This window comes from Lissotriton vulgaris, unplaced genomic scaffold (genome assembly GCF_964263255.1).
Source record: "Lissotriton vulgaris unplaced genomic scaffold, aLisVul1.2 SCAFFOLD_1218, whole genome shotgun sequence".
Lineage (NCBI taxonomy): Eukaryota > Metazoa > Chordata > Amphibia > Caudata > Salamandridae > Lissotriton > Lissotriton vulgaris.
In genome coordinates, this window is record NW_028251336.1 from 167,987 (window position 1) to 187,222 (window position 19,236).

At 47.4% G+C, this 19,236-nt stretch overlaps 1 protein-coding gene across 4 annotated transcripts in view; it reads right to left on the reverse strand.

Annotated features, from left to right (window-relative positions):
• Window positions 1-6,491: 6,491 nt before the first annotated feature.
• The window catches only part of RANBP9 (RAN binding protein 9), a 467,999-nt gene continuing 455,254 nt past the window's right edge, over window positions 6,492-19,236 (reverse strand). For all 4 annotated transcript variants that reach the window (XM_086950773.1, XM_086950776.1, XM_086950775.1 and 1 more), the window contains one exon: window positions 6,492-7,647. In XM_086950773.1, the coding sequence (XP_086806899.1) occupies window positions 7,517-7,647 (131 nt within the window). In that variant the 3' untranslated portion in view covers window positions 6,492-7,516. The remainder of the gene's footprint in view (window positions 7,648-19,236) is intronic.

Genomic DNA, 19,236 nt, shown 5'->3' on the forward strand with positions numbered 1-19,236 from the left:
AGGTGAAATTTATTTTTTGCATGTTAAACTATAAGTGGTAGGTGATTTCATCCAAACTAATGATTTTTGGAAAAAAAGACGGCCTGTAATTCCATTCTGCATGGCAATGGTGGCCATCCGCGCTCCTTGAAATTGAGTATACCCTACAGTCAGCTTCTTAGGGTACATAGGATTTGCTCTTTGGATGAATCATTTGAAACAGAAGCCAAGTTGATGATTGCACGGTTCTCTGATAGAGGATATCCAGCCAGTCTGCCCAAAGAAGCTAAACAGAGGGTTCTTAAGAAAAATATGGAGCAATTGCTGTTCATGAACTCTCAGGTTATATCCACAACTACACCGGAGGTCAAGAGTAACCAGGATCAAATGATGCGTTTTTTTCACGAGCTACAACTTGTAATATAGGTCTATTAGTTCCCATATCAAGCTTAACTGGCACATCTTGAAACATGACGAACATTTGAAAGATACAATAGGACAGTACCCCAAGATTATGTATCGTAAGGCACCTTCCTTGGGAGATATGTTAAAAAGATATATGTTATCAGGAACAAGAGTGGTTGACCAGGCCAACTTATGGGTTTAAGAATTGTGCCCTTTGTACAGAGTATAAGACATTTGAAGGCACACTATACAAGATCAAGGAAACAATTACATGTGATATAGAGTTTGTTTGTCTATGTACTGGAATGTGGTTGTGGAATGTGTTAAGTTGGTAGTACCATTAACAGGCAGAGATCAAGGATTTTGCCACACAATAGGGCCATCAAGCATCAGGACCAAGCATATTCCATCGATAAACACTTTTGGCCGTGCACCAAGGCAATTTAAAATCTTTGCAATATTATGGTATTAGGCACATTAAGATCCACTCACAGAGGCAACAGGGAATTTGAGCTACGTCAATGCAAATCACGAATGATTATTTTCTTGGGCAGCCGAAAACCTTGGGAACAGACCTATATGGGCACATTACAATCTCTGTTTATTTTTTGCCTGAGTATTTTATTGGAAGAGCATTGTAGGACCCTCTGTGATCTGGGCACATGGAGATAATGGTCTAGTATAAACCATTTTTAATTTGCACATTTCCTAGTATTGAGCAACATTTGCACATAAATATTTTGGTATGTATGTTGGAAGGGACACTAACAAGCCTGTGACACAGTATCTTGCAATATAACTTCAGACATGACCAATTCAGCCAGTGTTTAGTTGCAAGCTCTGCGATATAGGATTGTTTATTTTGATTCTTCTCTTACCCCTAGTATGTGCAGCATGGATTTTTATGCAATATTTTTGCAATATTGACTTTTATGAATTGAGAATATTATACTTCGAAGCATGTGCGCATGCATTTTAGTAACATCTGAATGTCTTTATGATTAAGGGAGGCCGTGGTTCGCGAAGGAGCGCTACGCGTAGCTACGCAAAGTGCACTACGTGAGCTACGTGTAGCACTACGTGAGCTACGTGTAGCACTACGCGAACTGCGTAGTAGCATGTTCGCACTGTGCAAGATGTCATTTTCAATGATTGCACAGTGCGGACAAGCATCAGGCACTGTGCAATCATTGAAAACGGCATCTTGCACCGTGCGAGCTATACTTTTCGGCCGCTGGAGTAGATTTTTACTCGAGCTGCAGCTTTCTCAAAGCGGACTGGTAGTTTCTCTTCGCGAGCATGCGCGACCACTCGCAATGAGAAACCTGACCTCTCCACGTTGAGAATCTCGCCGGGAGGTTTATTTTCCATGCTCACGATCGCCAACTTGATGTTGCTGATCGCGAACAAGGAAAAAGTCTTGCGAGGATGTAATTTTGCTTGCTCACGGTCGCCAACTTGACGTTGAGGACCGCGAGCAAGCAATAATTGACCGCTGCACTATGCTACGCTGCACTACGCTACGCATGTTTGCACTGTGCTATGTGCAATTCACGTAGTGCGAAGTTGCACAAATTACGCAAGTGTAGCGTAGTGCTTTGCCCCAGGGTTATTTATGATTATAAAAGTGTACAATGGTTTTGTACTTCCATTTTATATGTATATATGAGTGTGAGAAGTTTACATCTACTTGCTCATGCAATACTGATGAATTGACAGAAACGCACTCGCATTAACACTTTAGTAACAATTAAAGAGAAATGAAACAGTATTGTGTTTACAAATGGCATTTGCCCTTTATAATAACTGTGGTTCAGTAGAGGGACAGGTATGAGCATCATCTGACAAGTATACGATTATCATGGTAAGCAGGGTTTGATGCATTTGCACTTTATCTATACACATGTGATTGCACCTTATTTATGTCTTAGATTATGCATTTATACTTTAGAATGTGGGAATGTGAATATAAGAACAGTATCCGACAAGCATCAGCACTTTATGCGTAGTAATAAGAGATATTGCGGTATATCACCCTTAGACAAGCTCTTGCAATTTATGAGGTTCAGTGCAATAATATTGTGATGTTATTATGAGAGTAGCTGGTTATCACATAGAGATACGCGTAATTGGTTGTACCAGCGTTTAGAGCGCCTGTGCTGAAGACACCCGTTTTACACCATCAATATTGAAATTGAGAAACAATAATTGTGATATTGATATATTGGTATGTGCAATGAAATAAGTGTGTACAAAACCTGCAGGAATAGTGATATGTCTGATCAACAAAATTGGTGCCTACAAGGATGTCCATTTGTCCAACATACTGAATAAGCAGATGCAAAATTTAAATGTACACTGAAATTTGAAAAGAAGTGTTTAATACATTTGAAATGGTCACAAATACCTTAGTTGAAAACAGGATTTGACTATGGAGATTTTGCTACTGCATGCAACAAGTAACATTTTCAATATTGCTGCTTATGTGAGATATTCTATTAAGATAGGTGGTCTAGTTGCTGTGGACAGGAAGTGAGTAAGGAGGATGTGACGGTCCTCTTTTCCTTTTTAAACATAATGATTGTGGGTCATGGGGATACCTGGTTGAAGGCGTAAGCCGAAACGTGTTGCCATTCCATACTCTGTGTTGCTACTAAATGAAAATTACAAAATAAATATTGAATGAGCACCTGAACTTTGAGTGGCACCTTTGTTGGAGTTGTAATTACGGTAAAGTGCGGGCGAATCATCCAAAAGTGGTGGTTTCATGAAGAAATATAGTTGTGTGTGTATATATATATATATATATATATATATACACACACACTAAATAACTAAAGGGTGGTAAGGTGGGTTTAGGAGTGGTTGGTGGTAAAGAGTGGTAAGGGTAATTTTAGGGTTTAGGGGTTAATAGTGGAGTGGAAGAAAGGTTGGTAAGGATAATTCTAGGGTTTAGGAGTGGGTAGTCGTGAAGGGTGGTGTGGGTAATTTCATGGTTTAGGGGTGTGTACTGGTAAGGGTAATTTTAGGGTTTAGGGATGGGCAATGGTAAAGTTGGTAAGGATAATTTTAGGGTTTAGGGATGGGCAATGGTAAAGGCAATTTTAGGGTTTAAAGGTGGGTAGTGGAAAGACAGGTTAGTAGTAAAATGTAAACAAAAAAAGAAAAGGGAGTTACGCTCAATAAAATAACTGTGTGTGTGTATATATATATATATATACTTATATATATATATATATATATATACATACATATATATACATACATATATATATAAAAAACTCCAATTACGTTATTTTCAAAACAAAAGAACTGAGCCCAAATCCATAGTGCGTGGTGAAATTAATTTATTTCAGTCATCGGCAAATCCTTGCCCGACGCCTTTTGGAGCTAGGCTCCCTTGTCACGGGTCAACTCCGTTTGTTTCAATAAAGTATGAATACACATGAAAAAAGTGAAAAAATATATATATATATTTACCCTAAATATACTTACCATGAATGCTTGGTAAAGGAATATGCTTGGTAAAGTCATTTATGCCACATTACCCACTAAACATGCATAGAGACATGAGGCAGATGGGACATTGAGATACTGCTTATACAGGCTCTATCGCCAGCAGTCTACAACATGTATTATTTTCTATTGGGTTCCTAATAATCCAGTTCATGAGGGGTTTATTAAGAACATGGGTGTTTGAAAAAAAAACAATACATGGTCTTCCTTACAGGACGGGTCCAAAGCAAACTAGGAAAGATAGATTTTTATTTTTTCTTACAAAAAAGCACATTTAGCTTTCTGTTCATTGTGAAAGAAGCACATATTATGAAAACAAAACAATATGCATACCCATAGTCAAGCAGCAAATTGGCCAGGGATGTTTGTTGGCATGCTATAAAGTTAAAAGCATGCTCTCTTGACTGGATAAATGACCTACAAATCTTAGTAGTTTTTAAAACACAACAGCTTCTGGAATCCCAATGGAAGCAATGCTGTGGCAGCTAGTGAAGCACACCCTGAAAAAGGTAACCACTAAACAAAATATACACTTTTAAGCATAAAAATGTGTCTCAAACACAGGCAAAACCAAAATAGCTTCTAGAAAAAGTGACTGAAAAATTCACAAAACGTGTTACAGAAGCCATAGAGAGAACGGTGGATTGGGGGAATGCAAGGAGAGACCGCTTTAAAACATGCAGTCTCAATAAGTGCTTCACAACAAACGAAAAAAAGTTCCCAAAAAGTGAGCAGTCATGGAAGAATAAAAGAAGCCAATCAGGGAGGTGGGAAAAAGGCTATGCTTCGTTGGAGGGACTTACTCAAGCTAGACAACCTTAAACAAATAAAGCCAGTGAGCAGAAAGCATGTAAATGTGAGAATGCATTTCCAGGTCAGCTTCTAGCCAGCCCCCAATATGTCTCTGCAACCAGACGGCTGTGCTGTCAGGTAGGCTTCAGCCTATAAGGCTATGAGAATGTGTTCAACTCAACCACAATCACCGGTTTGGATTCAAACTGGCAAGAAACACCAAAACTGCACTCACCAACAAGTGAGAGAAAAGCTACTTCTCTCCTTGGATGAAGCCTACAAAATAGTCATGATCCTCCTAGACTTGTCACACTGCATCAAATCACTCCACATTAGCCACAGCCAAAAAGTCAGTTGAATATTCTACTGCCCTAATCCCATGCCTCAAAGATATATCCCTTCTCGTGGCCCACATTCATCCTTTGGCAGACCTCCTTGGCAGCAACATGCAAACTTCCAAAAACTCCCACTTTGAAAATGGACTGTAGAATCCAACAAATATTTACATTTATCTGGACCCGTCTTCCACTGTTTAATGAATGGAAATATTGAGTACAATGAGCAATTGCTCACCTGGCCAACAGTCTGCTGAACTGCCACACAACCCCACCAAAAATGAGGAACTTGGGAATTCTCTTTAACACCAACTTTGCCATTGCTATACTACATCAACACTGTGACAAACATTGTGAACATTCAGCTCTCACGTCTCTTAATATGTCTCCCACTTCTCAAAACTGTACAATAAATTGAGCAAACTAGATGCCTCATCATCGAAAGTATCAACTGCTGTGAACTCATTTACTTTAATCTCCCCACAAAAGGTATTGCCATGCACTACAAAAACTAGCAGCGAGTATGTATTGGATCACCTTTTCAATAGTTATGTTAAAAGTTAGGAAAGCATCATCCGGCGATGGTTATCTGGTTTGCACATCATCTTTATATATTGGGGTTATCTTTGCTAAAGTGAAGACAACACTGCCAAATACCGTGTCCCTTTGTATCTTTGCTTTATGAAAAGTTGGCCATATGCTACACTATACTGATGTTAAACACTTGTACGTAGATCTACTGCCATTTCCCTTTAATATACTGTCGAAGTAAGAATGTATAGTTTGTACACCTTATTTCCTTTCATCAATTGGTGGCACTGCTCTCAATACTAGAACTTCACTCTATCTCAAACGTTTAGATGTCAATGCCTTAAAAGAGCAAAATTGTGAATGTTGATTTATTATCTGACTGGTCACGTGATGAAGAGTCAAGCAAATGCTTCGTCTTGGTTGGCCTATATGGCTTTGTAGTGTAATGCTTTTGAAAGGTGAGGGAAATAGGTTATATGTTATTTCACAAAACTATTGTTTCAGTGTCTGAGGCACCACAAACTCTTATTTTGATCTGTTGTGGATACAACATCCAGTGTTTCAGAATTTGTAAAATATTGTCTTATAGCCTTGTATAATGTGCAGACCAGACTTTATTGTGATCCCCAAGTAAACACAGAGTTGAGCTATCCAATGTATTGGCCAATTTAAGGAGAATGTCAAGGAACTACTTTAATATCGTAAAATACCCAAATGGACTAAATATCCGAAAATAAGGATTTTCACATAACTTGAAATGAGGTACTTACTCTAGAACACAAAGCTGCAACAAAATAATAACAGAACTGTATTATGCTTGGAACCATGACCCAACAACAACATGACACTGAGTAAACATTTATGCTTTTCATAATAACAAATATCTGTTTTAAGGACAATGGGGATAACAACAAACTTTTCATCAGGCTTCAGTGCCGCTAGAAGTAAATCTTTAATGGCTGGTTAATTATGGTATCATTACATTTTTATTGCAATATAGTACTCATTGAAGCACTTTTAAAAATGCAAGGTGTACAAAGATTAAATTAAGACACTGTAAATTGACTAAATATTTGGTTTTTATATAAATAAAGGTCATAAATCACACATTGTGTTGACATGTAATACTGTTATAATACAACAGTCAAACTGACAGGTACAACAGACGTAGTCTGCTGTTTAACAGGAAACAATAGTTGAAAAGACCATGTTAAAAACATAACTAGTGTGAATGACAGGTATGGGGATTGTAAGTAGCAATGAACGTTGTCACTCAGCTCCTGAGTAGTTCAAGTTTTACAGTACACATTTAGAAAAAAAGATTTCTTCCCAGCAACAATACATATCCAAATTGTCTGATGTTTTGTTTATACGGGAATGCAAATTACACTGACTGAACAATGTAATAATGATAGGATGGAAACTTGTCCAGCTTGAAGTTTACGTCACCCACATGCTAACAGAACACTTACACACACTTTTTATATACCACTTCCAGATCATGGAAGGGTTGTTTTGCTTGGTTTTTGTACTGTTTTTGTTTCCTGCAAGACTACAAGGTATGTTTTGGTTGTTTCAGTAATTTAGTTCACCTCTTCTACTAGGAACATTGTTCAGAGGGAAATGGTTTCAAATATTCAGATCAATAAAGGCAGTTTATTTCCATTCATATGTGCTAAATTCACAAAACAAATGCCTTCTTTTGCCCACCATAACAATTTGCATTACTTTCTAGGTATCGAACAATTCCTCCTATCACTGGAAAGGTGGAAAATCATTTGCATCATGCTGTAAACTAGGAAGCAGTAGTAAAGTGACTGCAAAGACCTGTCAACCCCAGTACATAACAAATAATTAAAATAAAAAAAAATCCAAATTCCAATCAGCAGAGCTGGTCTACGTGTTCAATCTCTGTACTGAAAATCCAATGCCACAAGCTGAGCTTTCTGGATGCATAGCTAGTGCAGATAGTCGTCTACTGTGGCAAAAGCACAGGAACCACTGCCTGATCGGGCCATCAGTCCAAGACATTGTGTTGCTTGTCCCATTGCCAGGGCAAGAGGAGGCTGCTTTGGCAGATTGTGGGTCTCTGCAAAAAATGATAAAGAAAAACACCAAAATCGGTTACACAGTGGTGTGCATAAAACTATGAAAATACGCATTTATGGGAAAACAATCACTATACTTAGCCAATTTACACAAAGTACCATAACAAACATGTCCAACGGATTAACTGACTTAAGAACCATTTAATAGGAGTGTGGCCCTCCCTTTGAAAAAGCCAACAAATATGATACAAATGGAGGAGAAAGCGTAGGCTCTAATTATAAAGTACAAGTGCTGTAAAAATGTAGAGCGCTCTTAAAGCATAAGGCATAAAGTGCTGTTAAAGTATAAGATAGATTCAAAGTAGAACAATATTAAGTAGCCCATTTTGGAAACTGAATACTAAAATAAAATGTCAGAAAGATATGGATTGTACTACATCGTAACATGGACAGACTGCATAATGTGAGATGCCAACTTAAAAAATAAAATTTCACAACCCTTTCCCCAGCAGAGAACAATGTGTGGCAATATTTATATATAATTATAACATTTATCAACTTGTAGCTAACGAATAGCAGTACCAAGTATTTTACTGGAACCTTTTAAAAGGAGTAGTTTTTTTTCTGTAACTCCAGTTCTGTAGTAGGGGTATCTCTGTTATAGTCATAATCTAGTGAATAGTCCCGCCCATGTGCGTGGACCCCGGAGCAATCAAAAATAATCTCTCAAAGTGTCGAAAAAATGCAGAACTGCACAGACACTTAAGAGAGAATTTAAAGACATATAATGCAGCCTATAAACAGGCTACACTTTCCAGTACTTCAACTAGAAATTCCACCAAAAAATCCACAAACAGCAAAGCCTGTCCAGATTTCCCTTGCCTTCAGCAAAAACCCCTCTGGAATGATAGAGAGGAAGACATGGACAGACAAGCCCCATAGGCTGCCATTATGTGGCTCAGAACAGGATACTGTGCCTTTAAGAGAACTTTCCAGAACTTCACAGTATCCCAGAATGCCCTGCAGGTCCCTTTTACTTTCAGTTCTTTTTGAAGGCGTAACACGCCAGACCTGTAGCATTCCTTACATGAATATCTCTCCACCGGCGAACGAGGGTGGGCGCTTATGACTATAACAGAGATACCCCTACTACAGAACTGGAGTTACAGAAAAGAAACTACTCCTTCTGTAGTAGGGGATCTCTGTGTATAGTCATAATCTAGTGAATAGAATGGCAAGCCCATCCCCACACCAAAGCGGCGGTGGAGAAAAGAAACCAACACCACTATTGTGCGAACAAATTCCGCAGCGAAGCCTGTCCAACCTGAGCATCCGCCCTGGCATCAGTGTCCAGACAGTAATGCTTAGCAAAGGTATGAACCGACTTCCAAGTGGCGGCCTTACAAATTTCTGCAATCGGCACATTACGGAGCAAGGCTGTCGTGGCCTCCTTGCCCCTGGTGGAATGAGCCTTAGGCCTACCTCCTAAGGTCTTATTAGCTTTCTGGCAACACAGTTGTATGCAGGACACAATCCACCTAGAGATGGACTGCTTAGAGGTCGCAAGACCCGTCCTGACCGATCCATAATTGATAAACAATTGGTCTGACCTACGAATACCTTTGGTCTTATCCAGATAAAATTTCAACACCCTCCTAACATCCAGGGAATGTAAAGACCTTTCCGCTGGAGATGAAGGGTTCTGAAATAACGTAGGCAAAGTTATTGTCTGGTTGACAAGAAAATCAGAAATAACCTTGGGAAGAAATTTAGGGTGAGTACGCATAACAACCTTAGCAGCATGAAATACAGTATAAGGTTCATTACAACACAACGCCTGAATTTCACTCACCCTGCGGGCCGATGTAATGGCCACGAGGAACGCCGCCTTCCAGGACAGGTGCTGCAACTAAGCCTTATGAATGGAATCAAAAGGCTCCTTCATCAAACTGGACAGCACCACATTCAATTCCCATGAAGGCGAAGGAAGCCTGACAGGCGGGAACACTTTCTTCAAGCCTTCCAAAAAGTATTTGATCACAGGGATCTGGAAGAAGGAAGTCTGTGAAGGGCCTTTCCTGTAGGCAGTCAATGCAGCGAGATGAACCTTAATCGAATGAACATTAAGGCCAGACCGCGCCAAATGCAGAAGGTAAGGAAGGATGACATCTTCCTTGCACGTCGTTGGGTCAAAGTTCCTGGACACACACCAGATACAAAACCTCTTCCACTTGTAAGCATAAGAAGTCCGAGTGGAAGGTCTCTTAGACTCCTTCAGTATGTCCATGCAATCTTCGGGCAGATTCAAATGGCCATATTGCACTATCTCAGGAGCCATGCCGCCAAACTCAAGGAGGAGAGGTTGGGGTGCAACATCTGCCCCCCGAACTTCGTGAGAAGGTCCGGCCTGCACGGCAGCCGTATGTGTGGAAGGAGAGACCGGTGTAGAAGGTCCGTGAACCACCACTGTCTGGGCCATTCCGGGGCAATCAGGATCATCCGTGCCCTGGACCGGGACAGCTTGATTAGCACCGCTGGAATCAGGGGAATGGGCGGAAAAGCGTAAACAAAGCTGTTCAACCAGTTGATCCAGAGTGCATTCCCCAGCGTCCCTTGCTGGTAGTACCTGGAGGCGAAGTTTCGGCATTTGCTGTTTTCGGCGGTGGCGAACAGATCTACGTCTGGAGTCCCCCACCTTTCGAAGACTTCTCCTAGTACGTCGTCGTTTATGACCCATTCGTGGTTTTCCTGAATCAGTCTGCTCAGTGCGTCTGCCTGAACATTCTGCACACCTGGTAGATGGGTAGCTGTTATCTTCAATCCTCTTGCCAGAAGCCAGCGCCAGATCGTCTGCGCCTCCCGAGACAGGGTGCGCGATCTCGACCCCCCCTGCTTGTTGAGGTAATACATCGTGGTCGTATTGTCCGTCTGTACAAGCAGAGAGTTGGTCTGGAAGGACGGATGAAAGGCCTTCAGTGCCAAGCGAACAGCTCTGAGTTCCAGGAAATTGATGTGATTAGTGGACTCCATCGGAGACCACGTTCCTTGAATCTGTAAGTCTCCCGAATGCGCTCCCCAGCCTTGGAGAGAAGCATCCGTCATGATAGTCTGAGTAGGAATGTCCTTGTGGAAGGGAACCCCTCTGAGGAGATTCTCAGCTGAACACCACCATTCCAGAGACTGAAGAGCATGCAGAGACAGTCGTATCTTGTCGTCCCAAGATCCTTTCCTCTGGTCCCATTGGTCCTCCAAGCACTCCTGCAGAGGTCTCATGTGTAGTCGTGCATGAGGCGTGAGGAAGATACAAGAGGCCATCGACCCCAGTAGAGAAGACACCGTCCTCACTGTTGTAGATGGAGCGGTCATAAGAGCCTGAGCCTTCCGAAGGATCGATTGCCGTTGCTCCTCCGAAGGAGACACGCTTGCTGACAGCGTATTGATGGTGGCTCCCAAGTATTGAATGCAGTGGACCGGGATCGGGACAGACTTTGACATGTTGATGTGCAACCCCAACTTGTTCAAGAGAACGCACGTCATCTGGAAGTCTGCCTGAGCTTCCGAGAAGGAGGAGGCCTTGATCAACCAATCGTCCAGGTACGGGTAGACAAACACCTTGTTCTTCCTGAGGTGTGCCGCTACCACTGCCATGCACTTCGAGAATGTCCTGGGCGCAGATTTCAGCCCGAATGGCAGCACTGTGTATTGATAATGGTTGGTGCCTACTTGAAATCGCAGAAACTTCCTGTGTTTGTACGCGATGGGCACGTGGAAGTACGCATCCTGTAGGTCTATGGCACAAAGCCAGTCCCCCTGTTGCAACTGAGGAAATATCTGATGCAACGACAGCATGCAAAACTTTTCTCTGCAAATCCACTTGTTTGCCTGCCGCAAGTCCAGAATGGGCCTGAACTTGTTCTTGTCCTTCTTGCGAACCAGGAAGAACCGGGAGTACAGACCTCTTCCTCTTTGAGACAGAGGTACGTCTTCTATCCTTAACAGGATATCGGCCTCCGCGTGGAGCTCGCGCAGTTGATACTGCGAGCTGACCGGAGGGATCGCTGGAGGAGGGCTGAAGAACCGAAGACTGTATCCATTGCAAACAATATTTAGCACGTACTTGTCCAGAGTAATTTTTTCTCCACTCTGCCAGAAAAAATTGAACGCTTCCCCCCACCGGAGCGGGTAACGGATGAAGGGGAAGTAACCGCTCAGGGTCGAGACCCGGCCGGGCCCTTGTTCGCGGTAGAGGACTGTTGTCCCCCTCTACCCTTCTGACGTTTCTGGAAGGGTCTCCGGAACTGCTGCTGTTGTTGCTGCTGCTGTCCCGAAGACTGCCCCCGTCCTCTTCCTTGTGGGCCGTAGCGCCTCTGGAAAGGCCTGAAGGATTTCTTCTCTTTGGGCTTCTCCAAGCCCACAGCAGTCAGGGTCTCCGCCTCCGCCTTCATGCGGGCCATCGCATCATCTGCGTGTTTTCTGAACAGGGTCTCCCCGGAAAAGGGCAGATTGGCCACCCGCTGCTGTGCCTCCGGCTTGAGTGACGTGAGCCGTAGCCAGGCATGCCGCCGCTGATTGATTCCATGGCAGTAACCATGTGCGGCCAACAGGGAGGCGTCCGCCGCTGCACTGATCACATGGTTAGATACCAGCATCCCTTCCTTGAGGATCTCCTGGAAGTCCTCCCTCTTGTCTCTCGGTAGCAGTTCCACGAACTGTTGTAGGAAGTCCCACAGCGCCCGGTCGTAGCGGTCCAGCAGACCTGTATCGCTGGCAGCCTTCATGGCTGCGGAAGCGGTCCCACACGCTTTACTTCCCGCCGAGTCGATCCATCAACTCTCTTTATCTGGCGGCACGGTGGATGACGGGGAGGTAGAATACAATTTCCTGGCCGCCGTCACTATCTCTGAATTCGGTACCGGATCCATTCTCAGAAAGGCAGGGTCCGAATCCGGGGCCCTGTACTTCTTTAGAAGCCGGGACGGAGTGGCCTTCACCACCGCTGGCGTGAGGAACAGCTCCTCCGCAGGTTCCTTCAATCCAGGTACCAGAGGCAGAAGAGGACGAGACAAGTGCTTTTTGTGAAGAGTCTCGAATATCACGGACGTCGTAGGTGTTGGCGCCGTCACCGTGATACCCAACTTCGCAGCCCCCCACAGGAGTACTTCCTGGAATGTGGCAATGTCGTCCACTGGAGAAATCCTGGTCTCAGGGGAGTCCGATAAGGTCGGCGAGTAGGAATGGGTCCTGGAAGAGTCCGTGCGGGACCTGGACCCCCGCCTCCTATGGCGACGCCTTGATCTGGTGGAGGATCTATGACGACTCCTTGATCTACCTCTCCGTCGGGAGCGTGAACGGGACCTCCTCGGCAGAGGACGATCCACCGGGTCCACAGGAACGGGTGACTTGGTTTTGGACGGAGCCTTCGTTCTAGGTGTACCCTTGGGAGGCAACGGAAACTTAGGTAATGAAGTCGACCTCGGTGGAACCGGAGGTGGCTTCTAAGGCAACCCTGACCCAGGCTGCGGTGAAGGCAACGGAAGCGGAGTAGGTGTCCTCGGAGGGGGACCCCTCGGTAACGGAGGGGGGGGGGGGAGTCACCTTCCCCGACGGGGTATACACCTCGGAATACACCGAGTGAGGCGAACCCCCTTCTCTTCCAGCCTTGGACGCAGGCGAACCTCCCACAGTGTCAGGTCTCTTTCCACCTCTTTTCGGCGTCGAAGAACGGCGACCAGACGGCGAGCGTCGGCCCCTGGACGTTGAGCGTCTCTTCCTCGGCGTCGAACACCTTCGCCTCGACAGCGACCTTTTGCGCCTCGACGGCGAATTCCTGTGCCTCGACGGCGATCTCCTGTGCCTCGACGGCGACCTCCCGTGCCTCGGCGGCGACCTCCCGTGCCTCGACGGCGACCTCCCGTGCCTCGACGGCGACCTCCCGTGCCTCGACGGCGACCTCCCGTGCCTCGACGGCGACCTCCCGTGCCTCGACGGCGACCTTGACGGCGGGGACCTCATCGACGACGTCCGCCTCCTCTTCACCGACGGCGAACGGCGGTATCGCTGCGACGAGGACGACGATTAAACAGTCACCGGGGACTTCGAAGGTCTTGTGACATCCCTCGACGCCGAGCATCGTCGTCGTTTTGTCTCCGACGATGGGGAACTGACCGCAGTCATTCCTCTCGACGCCATAGTGGGCGCAATGGACCCAGGCGGAGAATGGAGACGTTTGCTGGTCTTCCTGCCCCTGGGGAGCCCCCAGAGGCCTCAGCATGGGCCGAAGAAGCCCCTTCAGACCCACCTTGTGCCTTCAGTCTTCTTTCCTCGAGACCCTGAAGTCTGATCTTCTTCCTTTCCCTCAGGGTCCTTCCAGAGAAGCCTTGGCAGATAACACACTCCTCTGGAACATGGGAAGCTGGAAGGCAAAGGATACACACCTCATGGTGGTCCGACCTGGCCTTTTTCCTGGAGCACTCCGGGCATTTGTCGAATAATGCAGGCATATTCGACAAAAAACAGAGTGAGAAACCAAGAAGAAAAGCCCCACAGTACAATAAAGTACTAAATCTGTTAAAAATTGTGAAAAAACACCAAATAAGTCCCAAAAAGGGGGAGCTCAATGCTCCAGGGTCCTGCTAGCAGGAGCCGGAAAAAAGAACTGAAAGTAAAAGGGACCTGCAGGGCATTCTGGGATACTGTGAAGTTCTGGAAAGTTCTCTTAAAGGCACAGTATCCTGTTCTGAGCCACATAATGGCAGCCTATGGGGCTTGTCTGTCCATGTCTTCCTCTCTATCATTCCAGAGGGGTTTTTGCTGAAGGCAAGGGAAATCTGGACAGGCTTTGCTGTTTGTGGATTTTTTGGTGGAATTTCTAGTTTAAGTACTGGACAGTGTAGCCTGTTTATAGGCTGCATTATATGTCTTTAAATTCTCTCTTAAGTGTCTGTGCAGTTCTGCATTTTTTCGACACTTTGAGATATTATTTTTGATTGCTCCGGGGTCCACGCACATGGGCGGGACTATTCACTAGATTATGACTATACACAGAGATCCCCTACTACAGAAACAAAGTTCTTGCTGTTTGAAAAAGATGCTTCATATTTGGTATATATATTTTTTTGGGTGGGCAAAATAACTTTGTCAAATATATTATGACATGGGGGCGTGGCTACAGCAGCCAACATGGCGGATGCAGCTTAGCTGAGCTCCGTCCCGCTGCTGCAATCATCCGCCGCTTTATCCTTCCTCCCCCTCGCCTAGCAGCAATCTGACCCTGTGGGGTGTAGCAGAGGGGTATTGCCGGCATCGGTGGGATTCCCGGTCCAACTACGGGCCCGGAATGCAGATTCCCAGCCGAGTGAAGTTTGCGGCCTGCAGCAACGAGGGACGCCGGGACCTCGAGTTCGGAGGCATCCGGCAAGGCGTGTGCGCGGCAGAGGCCTCGCTGGCTCGGCTCAGGCGGTGCGGCTGAGTGACTGGAGATCGCGGCAGGGAGCCCACAGGGAGCCCACATGTGTGTGACACTGCCTGGCCAGGACTTGCTTAGCAGACTGCTGGAAGCGGGGGCGGCCGGTTACCAGGAGGGACGCGGACGCGGCGATCCCCCCCCCCCCCCGACCATCGGAGACTGCCGATTGAGGTGCGGAGAGGCGAGCAGACTCCCTAGCGGCCACGTCGGACCTGGGCTGACGGGTGAGCCTTTGACTGCCGGGAGACGTGGCGGGGGGTGCCCTGGGCCGGACCTGATTACTAGCTCATGTTGGAGGGCAGCTGGGCCCTGCTGGCGCCTTGTACCCAGGGCGTCCTCCTGAACTCAGGCTGCCCCATTGACACTGGGACTTACTAATGCCGAGTTGGACTACATAGGAGCTACGGCCTCCTAGCAAACGGCGTGGACCAGAGGTTGTGGGTGCTTCCACGGCATGGTACTAGAAGAGCTTGGAAATGAAACTGCAGACTGGGCCCTGATTACGGATAGGCCGACACTCGGCACCAAGTGGTCAGTGCTTTACGTGTAGCAGGTCTCGGAAGGCGATATCTGGAGGAGGGCAGGGCCCGAGCGGCGAAAACGCGCGGCCGCACAAGTCACAGGACGCCTCCCGCCGACGACCGAACATGACCAGAGGCAGGAACGGGAGTGGCGCCTCAAAGCAAGGTACCATTGATAAATTCACTGGCCCGAGTGGGAATTCCGGGGCCGTTGGGAGCCAGCAGACCCAGGGTCCAGACAATGCAGCTCTATTGGCTGCGATCACCCAGTCCAGGGACCCACTGGACGCCAAGATAAGGGCTGTGGGAGCGGATGTTACTCTGCTGCGGCAGGACTAATGGAATGCGGTGGCCCGTATTATAGACGCGGAGGCTCGAATCACTGGAGTGGAGGAGGACATGGTGACACTCAAAAAGAAAGTAGCCAATATGGAGGGTATTCAGAGGGGCCTGGCACTCCGGGCCGAGGATGCCGAGGGACGAGCTCGGCGCAATAACCTACGCTTTGTTGGCTTTCCGGAGGACTGCGAAAAGGGTAATATGGAGGCGTTCCTCACGGAGTGGCTGGAGAGCTGGCTCCCGCCGGAGTCCCTGTCCCGCTGCTTTGTCACCGAGCGGACCCACAGAGCACTGACCCAAAAACCTCCAGTTGGCGAGAGCCCACGGCCGGTCATAGCTATGCTCCTTAACTACCATGATCGCGACACGGTACTGAAACAGGCCCGGCTGAAGGAACCTCTAATGTATGACAATCAGCGGATCATATTTCCGGATTATACGAAATTGGTACAGCAGCAACGGCAGTCCTTCACGGCAGCCAAGGCCCGCCTGAGAAACCTCAAAATACAGTATGCTCTACTTTATCCGGCTCGTCTGCGAGTGGTCTTCCAGTCACGTACTCAATTTTTCAACTCTCCTGAGGAAGTGTTTGCTTGGACTGATGAAACGGTGCGGATACGACCACATACCCCGCCGGCCAGAGACTCGGGCTCATCATTCTCGACGGCGCTGCCGCGGACCCCCAGGCGCTCACGGAGCAGAAGCAACTGGAGGGCTCGTTCTTCGAAACGCTCCCCTTCCAAGGGAGGGACCTTGGGCGACGCTCCGACATTGAATGCTCCGAAGGTGGATCCATGACAAGTAAGGAACTCTGGCTTGCCTCTCGGTGTTGTGTCCTGCACCGGGGTTCTAGGCACTTGACTGATGTTGCTGATCCAGCTGGAGATGAGGTATGCCTTCGGGGCACCATTGTGCTGGGACTCACTGCAGACTGATTAGCAAGGGATGCTGCAAAAGGTGGGGAGGGATGAACTAAGAGGCGGGCACATGCCTCAAGTTAAGAGTGTTTTGATCTCCTAGAAGACTATTAGGGGTGTTTTGGGGTTGTTGATGGGGCTCCGTTGGCATGGACACCCCAAGGCCTCCCGTTGGGGGCTGGGGACGCTCTATCCCGCGACAGGTACTTCAATGTTGATGAGGTATGGGGTGGGGGGTGGACGGGGGTCTGGAGACCAGTTGGGGTTCTGTGTGTTGAGTGGGGTGGACTTGGGGCGGGAGGAGCAGGGGGGTGCTGGGTTGGGAGGGTGGGGGAGTGATGAGTGGCTGTGCACAAGGTTGTCTCGACCGATGTTATTGGCGTGTCCTGGCCCGGAATGTCCGTTGCAACTTGCTTACTACCCGTACACCTTGATGGCGGTTGATAACCCTGAGCAGAGGCCCACTGGGGCCACAATGAAAGTGATGAGTTGGAATGTAAGGGGTATGCTCGATAAGATCAAGCGGGGAGCGGTATTACGGCTGGGGAAGAGAGAGAGAGTGGATGTCCTCTTACTTCAAGAAACGCACTTGCTGGGTAACAAAACGCTAGGCCTGCAGCGTTATGGCTATGATCAGGTCTATCATACGGGATTTGTAAGGGGATCTCAAGGAGTAGCAGTCCTAATACACCGTAGGCTTTCCTTCACACACACAAAGCAATGGAATGACCCGCAAGGCAGATATGTGTTCAAACAAGGAATGATAGGCACTGAGACACTGATTGTTGGAAGCGTCTATGTCCCACCCCCACTCCAATGGGCATTGATTGAGAAATTGTTTGATGTGTGGGCTGAAATTCCGGAGGGGATGGCTGTCATTGGAGGGGACTGGAATGATGTTATGTGCAGCGCGATGGACAGGTGCTGCCCCAGGGGTGTTCCCATAATCGATACCCCCACCAGACTGGGCGATATGGCACGTGGCATGGGTTGGGTGGACACATGGAGTTATCTTCATACACACGAACGGGAATACACCTATGTTTCGTTGGTCCACCACTCGTTCTCGAGGCTGGACTACGTCTTCGTCCCTACGGCCGCGGCGTGGAGAGTCACCTCGGCAACCATCCTGCCGCGAGGTCTCTCGGACCACTCTCCGGTTACGATAGACATTACTTTGGACAAGAAGAGACAGCCATTTCGGTGGCGCCTCTCGACCTGGAATCTGCAGCGTGGGGCCTATCAACAGCAAATGGGAACGGCTATTGCCCACTACTGGGAGGATATTATAGGCACAGTGCGGGATGCGAGGACAGTTTGGGAGGCCCTTAAACCCACCTTGCTCGGCGTAGATATAGCCTGGTGTGCGGCAGCGCGCCGACAGCGGAAAGAAGAGCTGATAAAGGCGGCTGCAACAGTGGAACAGTTAGAGACTCAGAGCAGGTTGGAGTGTCAGGGAGAGGAGGTGGGGCAGTTACTCTTGGCGCAGCAATCGTACGCATCCCTACTGTTGGATGAGGCTCAGCAAATCTGGCTAGCTACAAGGAGTAGGATATATCAATGGGGTGACAAGTCCTGTACTATGCTTCACCGGCTCTGTCAGAACGCACCTTATGCGGGTACACTGCCGGGCCTTAAAGATGACACAGGGGCCTCAATCTCGGACCCGAAGGAGTTAGCGGATAGCTTTGCCAGATACCTTGCAGCCCAATACGCCCCCCAGGACTCTCTCCAGGTTCCAGATATAGACAAATTTGTAGCCGACCTTCCACCCCGTGCACTGCCGGATGCTATACGGGAACTATGGGAGGCTCCCTTATCAGACGAGGAATTGGGCACAGCCTTGGGAGAGCTCAATACTGGTAAAGCGCCCGGACCGAATGGGTTCCCGAGTGAATTTTTTAAAAGATACCATCTTCAACTGGGGCCTCACTACGGGTTGGCCTTGGAGGCGGCGAGGGAGGATGGCCTCTTGCCGGCGGACTGGAGGCATGCCGAGATAGTGGTGTTTTGCAAACCTGGGCGGCCCCCAGACCGCCACGAGTCCTATCGCCCGATCTCTCTCTTAAATGTTGAGGCCAAAATCTTGGCCAAGGCCCTTGCGAACAAGCTACTCCTGTATATCACAGACCTAGTCCATCCGGACCAGGCCGGCTTTATGCCTAAAAGGGCGACAAGACAACATTAGGCACGCGCAAGCAGCGATAGAGATGATGGTTAGAACGGGAGATTAGGCGGCGCTACTCCTTGCAGATATTGATAAGGCCTTTGACTCTGAGCTGGGCCTATCTGTTCACGTTTCTCCCACGGCTGAATTTTGGGCCACATTTTCTGTCGTATATTCGACTGTTGTACACAGACTTAACGGCCACAGTGAGAGTGGCCGGG